This window comes from Choloepus didactylus, chromosome 15 (genome assembly GCF_015220235.1).
Source record: "Choloepus didactylus isolate mChoDid1 chromosome 15, mChoDid1.pri, whole genome shotgun sequence".
NCBI classification, from domain to species: Eukaryota; Metazoa; Chordata; class Mammalia; order Pilosa; family Megalonychidae; genus Choloepus; species Choloepus didactylus.
The window spans coordinates 65,444,255-65,459,061 of record NC_051321.1 but is presented as its reverse complement, the minus strand read 5'-3'; the positions used below and the strand labels follow the sequence as shown (position 1 = coordinate 65,459,061).

At 35.5% G+C, this 14,807-nt stretch overlaps 1 protein-coding gene, 1 long non-coding RNA gene and 1 other non-coding gene across 6 annotated transcripts in view; 2 read left to right on the top strand and 1 right to left on the bottom strand.

Moving 5' to 3' along the window:
* Window positions 1–14,807, bottom strand: part of TET1 (tet methylcytosine dioxygenase 1) — a 144,727-nt gene that overhangs the window by 55,649 nt on the left and 74,271 nt on the right. For all 3 annotated transcript variants that reach the window (XM_037805255.1, XM_037805256.1, XM_037805257.1), the window contains exons 4-6: window positions 10,713–13,050; window positions 7,091–7,181; window positions 6,424–6,517 (exon numbers count right to left, since the gene is read on the bottom strand). In XM_037805255.1, coding sequence (XP_037661183.1) covers window positions 6,424–6,517; window positions 7,091–7,181; window positions 10,713–13,050 — 2,523 coding nt within the window. The remainder of the gene's footprint in view (window positions 1–6,423; window positions 6,518–7,090; window positions 7,182–10,712; window positions 13,051–14,807) is intronic.
* The window catches only part of LOC119510853, a 156,282-nt gene that overhangs the window by 73,066 nt on the left and 68,409 nt on the right, over window positions 1–14,807 (top strand). The window lies entirely within an intron of this gene.
* Window positions 7,782–7,884, top strand: LOC119511045. Its single transcript, XR_005212131.1, has one exon. It is a non-coding gene; the product is annotated as a U6 spliceosomal RNA (small nuclear RNA).

Below are 14,807 nucleotides of genomic sequence, written 5' to 3'. Positions count from 1 at the left end.
TTGAGGACTGATGGTTTGGTATGCTGAGCCCACTATCTTGGGGCTTGCCCTCCTGAGGCTCGTTGCTGCAAAGGAGAGGCTAAATCTAGCTTATAATTGTGCCTAAGAGTCTCCCCCTGAGTGCTTCTTTGTTGCTCAGATGTGGCCCTCTCTCTAGCTAAGCCAACTCAGCTGGTGATCTCACTGCCTTCCCCACTACATGGGATCTGATTCCCAGGGGTGTAAATCTCCCTGGCAACACAGCATATGACTCCCGGGGATGAACCTGGACCTGGCATTATGGGATTGAGAACATCTTCTTGACCAAAAGGGGGAAGCGAAATGAAACAAAATAAGTTTCAATGACTGAGAGATTTCAAATGGAATCGAGAGGTCACTCAGGTCAGCATTCTTATGCACTATATAGGTATCCCTTTCTAGGTTTTAGTGAATTGGAATAGCTAGACGTAAATACCTGAAACTATCAAACTCTAACCCAGTGGCCTTGACTCTTAAAGATGATTGTGTAACTATGTAGCTTACAAGGGGTGACAGTGTGATGGTGAAAACCTTGTGGATCACGCTCCCTTTATCCAGTGTATGGATGGATGAGTAGAAAAATGGGGACAGGGACTAAATGAAGATTGGGGTGGGATGGGGGGTTAATTTGGATGTTCTTTTTTACTTTTTTTTTTTTTTCTTATTTTTATTCTTTATGGTGTAAAGAAAATGTTCAAGAATGAATTGGGGTGATGAAGACACAACTATATGATGGTACTGTGAACAGCTGATTGTACACCATGGATGATTGTATGATATGTGAATATATCTCAGTAAAACTGAATTTTTTAAAAAAGCAAGGCAGGAAGCAAGAATCATACAAAATTCCATACTTAATTCAACTACTTTGCTCACTTCTGAATTACTCATTCTGAGGGAAGCCAGCTATGATGTCATAAGAATATTTTTACTCTTTGTTACCTAATAGGTAAAGGGTTCAGAAATAACTAACAAACATTGATTAATAAGCCTATGTCAATTTCTAGTGCCACGTATTGGGAATCAATTCCTGCCATTTATTTCAGCAAATGTACAAGGTACACACACACATACATACACAAAACAATGCAAAATGAAAATATAGTGTTTAGAAATACAGTTGGGGGGTGCAAGGAAGTTATTACCACAAAAGTCAGGATGGAAGGTTTACAATTGGAGCTTCTGGGAATCTGACAGTGTTCTGTTTTTACACTGGGTAGCTGTATCATGAGTGTTTACTTTGTAAATATAGGTAAACTGTACATTTATGGTTTGTGAACTTTTCCATTCCTATAGTTCATAAAGAACACTGTTAATGCTTAATAGCATTATTTTGTGACAAAAGGTTTACAGGTTAAAAGGTTTCCCCATTAAGGTATGATGATAACTTTGGGGCAAAGAAAGATATATTTTGATCTGTGAATGTGGACTCCTTAACTTACTGAGATTATTTTTACTGAAGAATGGATGTTGATTTTTGTGGTGGCCTGCCTCTGAGAGTGCCCCCACGAACACCACCTTCTGCTCCTGTGCAGACCCCGCCTACAGTGAATTGGGCTGGTCCATGTAACAACTGTTATTAACAACTTAGTTATAAAAGCCATTGTGGCTTCTTCCTTGCTCTCTTTTGGATCACGTTCTCTGGGGAAAACCAAGCTGTCATGTCATGAGGACACTGAAGAAGCCGTAATATGAGGAAATGAGACTTACTGCAAGTGAGCTTAGAAATGGATCCTCCAACCCCAGTCAAGCTTTCAGATCGCTGCAACCCTAGCTCCATCTTACTGCAACCTCACAAGACAGCCTATGCCAGTATCACCCTGCTAAGCTGCTATCAGATTTCTCATCCAAAACCCTGTGCAAGATAATAAATGTTTGCTGTTCAAAGTTTTGAGGTAATTTGTACCACACAACAGACAACTAATACAGAGTTGATCAATGTCTTTGAATGGCCTTTATAAACAAACTAGATAATACATTCCTAATTAAAATATGTCAAAGATTTCGCATTGTTCATGGAATAAAACCCTAACTCCTTACCGTGGCCTACAAAACCATTCATGGTTTAGCCTCTGCCTACCTTTTAGCTTCACTTCATTCCATTCTCTGCCTTCTCTTAGATTATTAAAAAATGTACCCTATTCCTTTACTGGAACTTTGTACTTGCTATTTTCTCTGAATAGGAATGATCTTTCCCTGGCTTTTTGCATTGCTGGCTCCTTTTTGTCTTTCAGGTCTCAGCTTTCTCTTCAGAAAGGCTTTCCCTGACTACCCATGTTTAATGGGGAAACCCTGGAAGGAATCCACCAAAGACAGGAAAAAAAATAAGGAAAAAAAAATCACTAATACAATATAAAATTGTTCTGTTGGACTAACTGTATCAAATGAAAGTTAACAAATTAAGAGTACAAAACATGGAAAGGAGGATATAAATTTATCACCATAGATTGTATAATTAATTGTGCACTTGAGATATGCAACAGAAATAAATTGAAAAACCAGAAATAAATTGAAAAACCAGAAACATGTAAACTCTATGGGAACAAAACTTTAAAAACGCCTCTACAGGACAAAAGAAGGCATAAGTAAATGGAAAGGTGTAATTATGTTGGATAGGAAGAATAAACATCACAAAAAAATGTAAATTCTTCAAATTCTCTCTGATTCCAGTAAAAATGCCAATAGAATTTTATTCTTCCAATTACGACAAGGCAATTATAAACTCGTGGAAAAATAAACAAGCCAAGAATAGTCAGAAATTTTCTGAATAATTAAAAGGAGGAGGAATAGCCCTACCGGTTAGAGAAAACTATGATAAACTTAAATAATTAGAGTGATCTGATGATGACACAGTTGCCCGGTATGAATTGCTTAGGCATTGGAGCAATCCAGGCAGACTGTTGCTTGAATTGTTCTCTGTCCATTTGACATCGCCCCAGAATCTGCTCAAATAGGGAGGTTGTACAGGGAATTAACGGAGCCTAGTGTATCCAAGAAACTGCATCTCCTGTTCCACCAAAATCTGCTTAATTTAGTAACTGCTCCCTGACAGGATCCAAAGTGACAACAGAGAAAAGTCAGAAATCAGGTGTATCAGCATCAGATCACTCTAATTATAAGTTTATTTTATTTTATTTTATATATTATTGAAAAAAAATTGCCCTCCATTTTAAACGATTCTCATGACCCAACACACCCCGCAGCTCTCCCCAGCCCTCAATCCCCTGTCCCCAGTATTTGTGTGGTACCAGCATGCCATTCCTACTAGTTATATTCCCCAGGATTCCACAGGTAGACTCCTCCCACATGCCCTTCTTCGATCAACTCCACACCCCAGAAGCATACCAGGCAAGCACCATCTATGCTTTAGTGCTGATCCATGGGATACATGCCCCCAAACAACCCCATTTGCTCTCAGCACAGCTCCAATATGATGCTATTAACAAACAACCATTTAAGTTTTATAGTAGATTGATATAACAGAATAGAAAATCCACTAATATAAATAAATATAAATCAATGGGGAAAAGATGGATGGTTAAATAATTCAGAATTAATTGGGTAGCCATTTGGAAAAACTGAAGTTGGATTTGTTACTAACAGTGTAAATCAGGATAAATTCAAAGTGGATAAAACATTTAAATGTAGAAAAAATGAAATAATTAAAATTCCATAAAGAGAATAATTTATAACCTAGGAGTAGGGAAGATTTTTCTAATTAAGGTACAATAAAGTCATAAAAGAAAAGATGGGAAAAGTTGATTATATGAAAAAATTTTAATCTAAATGATAAAACGAAAACAAACTGAGAAAATATATTTGCAACTTTTATCATCAATGGTCAATTTTTCAATATATCAGATATATCAATAAAAGACAACCCAATAGAAATATGGGCAGTCTGTATGTTATTTCCTGCTTTAAAATGTTTTGAACCATCTGTTCAATCTGAATTTTTTTAAAATTTTGAATAAAATATAAAAATAAGATAAAGATCCTTGCTATGTTTGAATATATCTGTCACCAAGTTACACATAGAGACTGATGTGGGTGTTTTGTGGAAACTGAGAAAGGTACTAAAATTTATGGCTGAGATAACACAGTGTGAAAATTGGTGAATACACAAGACAAGAAGTTGATTCATGAACTGAAGAAGCGACAGTTCACAACCATAAACTCCCTTCCCCATTCCAACCAATCACATCAATATAAATTTTAGGGAAAGTTTTAGTTAGATTTCTGGGGAGCAAAACTGAGTATTTTAGGAAATCTTATTTGGTTGTTAATAGACAAAATGACTGACTCCAGCTAACATTTGTGAGAGGAAATGAGAGGAAAAAGCAATGAACTAGAAGTCAGGAAATGTCTCAAAATCCCTCTGTAATGGCTAATGTGACTCTAGGCATTTCCTCACATCTGCAAAATGAAGATCTTAAATCCTGTTTTTATCCCCAATATTAACACATGGCCTGGCAATAGAAAGTACTCAATGTATACAAGTTCCTTCACTTAACTTCCTCTTTCTGAAATTGGTTTTGTTCAAAATCCACCCATATTGTAACAAATTAAAGACGGGTATCTTTGTTCGGACTTGATTCTACCTCATATGACAGAAAACCTCCAAATGACATGCCTTAAACAAGAAAAAACTCTGTTAAAGAAAACCAGATTAAGAAGTCCAGGGTGATGGAAAAGTTTTGGTACTGGATGGTACCAATGGTAGCACATCCTTGTGAACACTTCTGGATTGTATACTTGAAAGTCGTTAAAATGGGAAATTTTATGTTGTATATATGTTACCCACGATAATTTTTTTTTTTAAACCAGAAGTATTTAAAAAAAAAAAAAAAGAACAAGAAGTCCTGGGGTGGGAGTGGCAACTCCACTGTTATCAAAAGGAAGTCAGACTCCTATTAGTACATGTCTAATACATGTCTTCCACTCTCAAGTGACTTCATGGTTCCAAATAGTTGTTGGAGCTCCAGCATGTTCAAATCCATGTTCCATATGTTGAGTGAAAGAAGAAAAACAAATAAAGAGTACATAATCTATAGTATTAGTTATATGAAAAAAGAAGACAAAACTAATCTATAGTGACAAATGTCAAAATAGTGGTTACTACCTTTGGGGGTAGTTATTGACTGGGAGGTGTTAGAAGAGATCCTTCTGGGATGCTGGAATGTTTTATATCTTGGTCTGGGTGGTGGGTACAGGGTATTATATATATGAAGAATTCACTGATCTGTACATTAAAATTTGTGCACTTTGCTGTACGTAAGGTAACTAACTAAGGTCCCTCTCAGATCTCTGGAATGATCTGTGTGTTGACAGGAGTATATGTTCGAGATAGACTGAAGAAACTCAAAATATTCTAAAGCAATTAGTGTTGAATGTCCACGTCTGATGCTCATCACTGCTGTCACCATCCAAATGTTGAAAAGTAACCAAGACATACAGCCTTGTAGAGTAGCTAAGAGTGTGGCAATATGTTTGCTTTAAGAATACCTAGGTTCAAAGCCCATCTCCAACTTGTAGTTAGTGTTTTTAAGTTTTTATGAAATGAGTATAAAGATAACCACTTTTGCATTTCCCCAAATCAGATATCACTGCGAGGAATGAATGAGACAATGTATGTCGTGCTTCACACAGTGGCTGATGCAGTAAAAGACAGTTGTTAGTGTTATTATTATCATCATTATTGTATCCTTATCATTACTTATAAATGATAACACAGGGACCACAAACACTTCCATGATTTAGAATTTGAAATAAACTGACTAAAATTCTCGTCAGTATAAATATCCCACTAAAAACATATGGCAGTTAACCTGTTTTTCAGTTGAGAACTTCCTAAAGAAGCTGAATACAGTTCTTACTTTTTATAACTATGCATTTTTGGAAAACCCAAGTAATCACAAGAATGACTTGGGCAATATGTTGGAAATATGGTTTTGCTTTCAGTATTATATTATCCTCATTAAGGTGGGCCATTAGATACTGAATTGGAAAGAACTTTTGAGTTTTAGCAAGTGATAAAAGTAAGGTAAAAAACGAATAATTTGATACCATTTATATGGTTTCTAATTGTAAAGGCATTGAATTATCTCTGAAAGTATACAAAAAAATTGTTAACAGTGGTGACTTTAGGAGAGAGGAGGAAGGCAGCTGAATGGGCTATACCATTTTGTTCATTTGACATAAAGCTACATGTTTTTAAACATTCTAAAGGTGTACCACCACCACCCTGCCCAGAGTCCAGGTTAAGACAAATAGCTTCCTTGTTATTTCCCTATGGGAGTGGGTAGATTTTTCTAGTTCACAGTTTCATGGGGGAAAAAAGTTAAACAAATTATTTTAAATGTGGAATAAATCCATTTTCAAAAATCTATAAATATAAATACTTACCCATTTAGCAATTGGACACCCATGAGAGCTTTTTCCTTCTTTTCCTGTATACACTACTATTTCTATCCTTATTGCATTTCCTTTTTGACCATACCTGAGTACAAAACACAGTGGAGGGAAAATATTAATTAGTTGTAATCTGTACTTAAAGACTTCAGTTTTTAACATCTTAATGTGTACAAGATAGAGATTTATAGAAGTTCAAAATTAAACACTATCTCTTCATTTACTTTCTTTTTTTTAATTTACTTTTGTGTGGCAGATATTTTTTTATTTGCTATCCAGTTCTAGTTACTTATCCTTAAAGATCACTCTTTTAAAATGCCCTGGCTCCAAGACAAGCAAAGAGATTGAAGGTAGTGTTAATGGCAGTAATTTGAATTCTTTCTATACCATTAGGCAATAATATAAAAGTAAGTATTTCTGAATTTAAGAAAGATAAGTAGCTTTGCTCTGTGAGTGTCTTCTTGAGTGTTCGATGGCTCATGTGATGAGTGACTCTGTAAGGACACCAGGATACTATTCTTTTCCTGGGCCCTTAGAAACATCCAACTCATACTTCTGAAGGTTTTCCATTCACTTCATGTTTGTTCCCAGAGATAATTTATCTGCCTTGACTCAGGTCCACAATAAAGAATGGTTTTAACAGGGAAGCATTTTTCCTCACCTATTCTCCATGATTTCCCTGACAGCAGCAACACTTGGTCCTGCCCCAAGGTGTGTATAATATGGACCTTTGTCTTTTTGTATAACTCGATCTGTGGAAGGAATAAGATTATTAGACCCAAAGCTTTACAGAATTGCATAGGGGCAAGGAGGAGCTTTTTTTTTAAAACTGATTTTTTTTTTCTTCAGTACAGACCATGAATCTTGATAAGGTTTTGGTAAGATTAGTAATTGAAAGTCAAGGACCTTAGGCCATGGAATTTAACTTGTTAATGTTCCTTTTATCCTGCTCCTAACTAACATCTTCTCCCTCAAAAATCCAGAGGAGGAAAAATATTTTCAGATCTGGGTCATATTTATTCACCCATTTCCTGCTTTTTATCCAAGAGCAACAAATCAAAAAAGCTTGGCCTCAGAATCTTATTAAAATTGAACCCAGTGGTTCTGTTGCTAAGAATTATACCTTCACACAAGTATGTATCTATAATACAAATGTACACAGGAATGTTCCTTGTTACAGTAATTTATAATATCAAAAGAGAGAGAAACACTCTTAACATCTATCAATAAGTGACTGGTTAAATAAATTATGAGACAATGATATAGTAGAAAACTATAAAGCTATTAAAATAATACAAACATTTAAAAATATCTAAGATTTCATTAAGTTAAAAAACCAAGTTGCAAAAACAGAATGTTTAAAATGACCCTATTTTCATTGGGATGATATAGAGAAGATTAGGATAGCACCTGTTCAAGGATATCATGCAAATTTGTGACATGTTCTATATTTTTAATAATAGGCTGGTATATGGAAACTTGGTATTTTATGCATGATTTATCTGCAAACCCACAACTTCTCTAATGAATTTTTTTTTAATGGGACTACAAAAAGACGTTCACATCTCATTTTGTAATGTTTAAATTTGGGGGAGCATGAATTATATATTTATTAGAAAACAATCTTTTTACTTTGGCCTCACAAAATCATGCCTAGCTAGAATCACTGGGGAATGTATATCTGGCCATGGTTTACCTATGCCAAAAGGTTGTTATTTAACCATTTTGATTGGACATCAAATATGACATTGGATTACTTCTATGGCTTCTTAAACAAGATATACTGAATAGATTTTAACATCTTATTGGAGATCTTATTGGAGATCTTATTGGAGATCTAGATCAGTGGAGTGATTTTGCCCTACTGGGGACATCTTTAATAGGCACAGTTGGGAAGGGTCCTACTGGAATCTAGTGGGTAGAGGCTAGGGGTGCTGCTAAACAGCCTATGATGCACAGAGCAGCCCCCTACAACAAAGAATTAGCCAGTCCAAAATGTAAACAACACTGAGGTTGAAAAATCTTGTTCTAGAGGTTAATTTATCCTTGCTAGAATATAATACCCCCAGGAACGTATATATTTACCCTTTGATATGATGGTCCCACTAGGGATGATTTCTGAGTAGTCTGCCTTTTTGTTTTTCTTTCAGTCCTGATTTCTATACAATGAGCACAATAACCTCACATGTAATGATTAAAGAAAAACATATGTCTTCCTTTAATGACATGTATTAAATAGTTCCAAGTAGACTGCAGGTGTCCAATAAACTTTGAAGGCCTGGCTGTCTCAGCTCCTACACTTTCACTAGTTACTGTACATAAGGAAGGTGCCTTGAAACTAGACAATCATTCTATTTGGGATCATGCACATGGTAAAACTAGACTACCTCAGGGATATAAAATTTAGTAGCATGTATTTTTTGAATTAGAGATTTTGTTTGTGTGTGTGATATTTACAAAAGTGCTCTCCATTTTCCACTGCAAATTTTTGAAGTGACAAAGGGTGGACGATACGAGCCTAGGCTTTGGAGTTGGGACTGCCTATCTCTGAATACCAGTGTAGCCACTTACAAGCTGTGAATGTCTCTGTACCTCAGTTTCCTCATTTTAATAATGGGAATAATAAGCCCTCCGATGGTACGGTTGTTGTGAGATTTATAAGTCAAGGGCATGGCACAGTACCAGACTTGTAAAAAGAGTTCCATAATATTATAACACCCTTCTCTCCCTGGTCCAATAACCTCTTTCTCTTCCAATTTCCCTGGCTCAGACAGCACTGTCACCTATTTCAGTCTGTGAGATCCTTCTCAGTAGGGCCCATCCTACATGCCTGCACATGGAAGGCTGTCAAAACTGTGTCTTGAAAGATGAGTGGAGAAATGGAAGGATGTTATTTCAGAATATCAAATGTACTTTGAATAATCAACAACTAAAAGTCATCTCTACACTCCAGTATTTTTTCTGCTATGATTAAAGAAAAAAATCAGGATGATATACTTATCCTTCCAAAAACAATACTTTAACTCCTCATTCGGGAATGTACAAATGTACCACCTGCTTCTACTAAAAACAAAAACTACCTTTTGTTCAAGGCAAATTTTGAGAAATTTTGTCTGTAACTTGGGGCCTTCTTTTATATGAGATTTGTGTTTTAATAATTAAACCTGTTGGTATGGATGGGGTTCAGACCAGGTTATTTCCCAAATTCCATCCTGTCATAGGTGGAATTATAGTTGAAATAATGGGGTTGCCTAACAAACTTTAATTAAAATAATTAATCAATTTTTTTCCAGCTCTATTAGAATCAACAAATTTCTTCTTATATTTGAGTATTACATGAAATTCAACCATAGGTACTGACATATCAATAGAGGATTCAAATTAAGATTTGATATGTTTCAGATATTGAACAATAAGGCCAGCCTGAGAATTGTTAACCCAGCAAGATCTTCCAAGGGCTTTTAACATACTGATAAAACTTCTGACTGTTCATTTGGATGTTCTCTTTCAGTGACTCCTAAGCCACAAAATGTGTGTGTAAGTATTTCAGTTAGAAATTGGCCCACCACTCAGCTGTTAGCACAAGCTTATTGGGTTATTTTTTTTTAAATAAGAAATCAAAATTTATTGAACTAATTTGTTAAAATATTTTAAAAATCCAAGAATCTGGGAATTCTTCAACTGGCCAAGATTTTGTACTTTTTTCATGCATGGGTACACCTTTCATATCGTACAGTATAGAAGCACTAGGCACTGACAAAGAAATAGACCGGTTCTAGTTCTTGACCTGGGTGGCAATTACAGATACTTTTTATAGTTATTTGTTAAGCCGTACATATGTTTTACATTCTCTGTATGCATGTTATATCAACAATAAAAAAAGGTTTTTTTAATGAATGCCTTGCAGGTTGAAATTCTTTTGAATATAGGCAGAATAAGCAAACTTTAATAAAGTATTAAGGGAATTCATTCTTGGGATATGTACAATAAACAACTCAGAAGACATTTGGCTTTGGGAGAAATAAGCAGATTTTTCACTTGAGAAACTTTACCTTTGTCTTTTCCAAATTATGAGCTGAATTTTCCATTTATCTGAGCAGCATCTATAGGGGTCCCACAAAAAAAAAAAAAAAAAAAATGGGCACAGAATTACCTAGACCATCTTAGCTAGAATATGAAAGGGCAAAAATACCACGCATAAAAGATGAACCAGAACTTGATTCTGCTACGACTTGAGGAAATGTAGACAGGTGAAAGAGGAAGAAATACATGCACACACTTACCAACACAGTTGCAGGTTGGCAGTTCAGAATCTTTTGTAGTAGACACCAGGTTTTTTGTGGAATTAGTAAAGAAGTTCATGGCATAATCACTAAAACTTTTCTGTGCACTGTCTACTGGAGAAAATTCTGATGTTCCAACACTAGATGAACAGACATCCTCTTCACTTTTGGTTGAAACCACTGTAATTCCACCCGAACATACTACATTTACATTCCTGAGAATTTGTGCTGGGTCCGGTAGGGGTTTCTCATGAGAGATACCAGGCCATGTTGGCAGTCTCTGATGCATGAGTCGTTCTTTATAATCCTGCTGAAACTGTGTTTGGTCATCGCCAGCTACCATATTAGCACACTGGTTAGGGGGAGAGGAGGGCTGGGGCAAAGGATGAGCTTTCTGATTGACATTCACTGTTGGCTGTACCTGAGAATTGTAAGCTTTTTCTGTAAACGCCTGCTCACTGATTTCTGTTTTGAAGGGAGATACAGAGAAAGAATCCAATGGCTCAACCTTTATCAATTTTTCCTGGGCTAATTCAGGATAATATCTCTCAAATTTTATCTGAGCGAGTGGAGGAAATAATTTTTTGTGTTGCGATGCTGAACTCGTTTGAGTCAGTGGTTTCCATGCTTTGGTTAGGGGAGGAATCTTTCCCAACAGAATAGGAAAATCATGTGGGCCAAATTGACCAAATCTTTGAAATTTGGATGCTATCCAAATGTCATGTAACTTACTATACTCATAGGACAACTGTTCCTGATTCTTCTGGTCATTTTCTAGACAACTTATGACTGTAGGTTTCTTTTTCCGTCGCTCTCTTGATGGGGTAGATTTTATCTTTTTCTGGGATGTGTTCTTTTGCTTTGTTAACAACAAGCTGTGATTATTCTGTATATTTGAAGGTGGTTTCTGTGGTATCATGCCCTTCTCCTGAATATATTTTTGCTGCAAATCATATGCAACCAAGCTTGCTGGTGTACTTGCAGCTTTTTTGTCCTCTGGTTTCATATAATTAAATTTAATAATTGAAGCAAGTTGTGTTAATTGTGTTGCAACATCTTCCTCTATTTGACTATGAGCTGCATCCTGACATGATGGGTCATCCTTTGAGTCCAATTTTTTGCTGTTATCCAATAACTGGTTATAATGCTCCAATTTATTACTTCTTGGTTGTAACTGATGCAAATCCTTGGAACAATTGTCAACAGTAATTTTATCTTGAGCAACATTTTTATTGGTGTCAATTTTAGATGAATTTGAATCTGGTATTAAAAGAGAATTTGAATTTGTGACTTTTGAACATTCCTGTGGCTTACTGGATGCTTGGTTAGCAGCTGAACTGTTGTGTGACTTGGAAACGGTGTTTTGGCCGTTGAAAACCAGTGTGTTGCATGAATTCTGTTTCTCCAAAGATGAGCAGTGAAGCAGGCTTTGTGGCTCCACTTGTAATTTTGGGTCTTGGAGGTCTTTTCTTACAGAACAGAGGATAGCTTTACAGCTATTTAGTAAACTAGCTGTTCTCTGCTCTTTTTCCTCATCCTTCTCTGCTTTTGATGGTGAGGAATTCTCTGACGGGGCTTCTGAGAGTTGAGTCAAGGCCTCTATGGCCACTACTTGCTCAAGTGTTAATCTCCTGACTTTCATTAGGGATAAAAGACTTGGTTGAACTGGAGACCCATCTTTTGGTTCTTTACTTGGTATATTCTCAGGAGTTTTTGGTTGATCACTTTCATTGTGGGTACTGGTATGACTATTTAAATTGAAGTTTGCAGGATCTGGAATAGACTTGCAGTGAAAGCCAGGCTTCTGGAAGACAAAAACATCACTTGTCCCCTTGAGATGATCACAGCTCGCGCTGTTCGCAATGGAGCTCATGGCATTGTTGAAGTTTGCAGTGTCTTTCAGGAATTTGTAGGAATTGTTTTCAAGTGCCTTGCCAAATTCTTCAATACTGAATTTTTTAAATGTGTTTGTTTCAGTTGGTAAATAGGGTACATTTTTAATGCCATTTCTTACAGTTTGTGCAAATAATTTCTGAGGTTCAAGGAAGTCGGTAAGTAGGACTTTTTTCCTGTCATCATCAGAGTTCCTCAATTTTTCAGCTTCACTCACAATAGCACTGAAATCTCCTTTGACATAATCGGTTAAATCAGTTAAATGTGATTTCTTATTTTGTGTCCATTTCTCCACGTCAATACCTGTCATGCTTTCTTCATTTTTAGTTACATTTTCAAGGGGATGTGGGTTCAATTCCAATCTTTGTTCTTCCCCATAACCACATCTACTGTATTCCATGGATTCTGACTTGGGGCCATTTACTGGTTTGTTGCCAAAATCTGCCTGTAAAATAAATACAGATGTTAAATGATTCTTGTCGTGTATTAGAATATCTGAATAATAATCCCAGGAACTTTACATTTTAATAGCAATTATGTGTAAAGCCTCCACAGATACAACCTAAAGGAATATCTATTTTTGTTTCTTACATGATCATAGAAGTCATAAATTTCAAAAGGGTGGGGGGAGAAAAAAGGAAAATTGTAAAATACCATAATCCCATGCCTGTTAATAAATTGGTATATTTATTTATTTTTCCAAATATATTTTTAAAATATTTTTACATTGGAACCATTCAATGGACATTATCTATCATTTAAAAGGTAATTGTATTAAAGTAGAAAATAGACAAAGCAAAGTGTACAACTCATAAGTATATAGCTTGTTGAATTTTCACAAAATTGAGACCTATACATCTAGATCCCATCCAAGTCCAGTTATCACCTCATCATCAGGAATTTACATCTAACATCATATATTACTTTTGCTTATTTTTGAACTTGGCATAACTGGATTCTTTCACTGAAAATTATACTAGTGAGATTTACTCACATTGTTTAACATACTCATAGTACAATTGAGCCTCATTTCTTATAGTATTCCACTTACTGAATATATTGCAATGTACTTATCAATTCTAATATATATGGACATTTGGGTTATTTCCAGTTTATGCCTATTACAAATATATAGCATTCCAGTGAACGTCCTTTGGTGAACATACTTATGCATTGGGTATGAATCCAGCAGCAGAATTGCTGAGTCATAGAATGTGTGTATATCTGTGTGTCTGTGTCTTCAGCTTTAGTAGATAAGCCAAATAATTTTCTACATTTGTTGTATCAGTGTACACAAATAATTGCAAGAATTCCAATTGTTCCACACACTCAAAGAGCAGTATTTCCTGTTTTTTCACTTTAGCTATTCTGAGTGAATAGTAGTATAATTCCTTTTTAAAAATTGTGATAAAATTCACACAATATAGATTTCACTATTTTAAATATTTTATAGTGAACAATTTGGTAGTTTATAGTAGATTCATAGTGTTGTGCAATCATCATCACAATCTAATTCCAGGACATTTTCAACATCCCAAAGAGAAAACTGATAACTATTAAGCAGTCACTCTTCATTTCCCCCTCTAATCCCTATTTTCTCAAAGCTTGAAACATCTCATCTAACATTATACCACAAGCACTGAGATAGTAGAGGTATTCCTATTGACATCAGGAATAAATAGAAGGATAGCCTCTATGCTACTAATATATAACATGGTTCTGAAGATTCCAGTCAATGCCTCAAGACAGAAAAATATAAAAATGAAAAATTTTGAAATTTTCTGACATAAAGATAGACATATTGATCAATGGAATTGAATTGAGAGCTCAGAATTAGACCATCAGATCTATGGTCAATTGATTTTTGACACGGCTCCCAAATCCAGGGAACAGTCTCTTCAATAATTGGTATTGGAAGAACTGGATATCCATATGCAAAAGAATGAAAGAGGACCCTTATCTCACACCTTATACAAAAATTACTTCAAAATGGATCAAAGAGCTGAATATAAGAGCCAGTACCATAAAATTCTAAGAGGAAAATATACAGAAATGTTTTCAAGATCTAGTGACAGGAAGTAGTTTCTTAGACCTTACACCCAAAGCACAAGCGACAACAACAACAACAACAAAGATAAATAGGATGGGACCTCCTCAAAACTGAATACTTCAGTGCTTCAAAGGACTTTGTCAAAAAGGTGA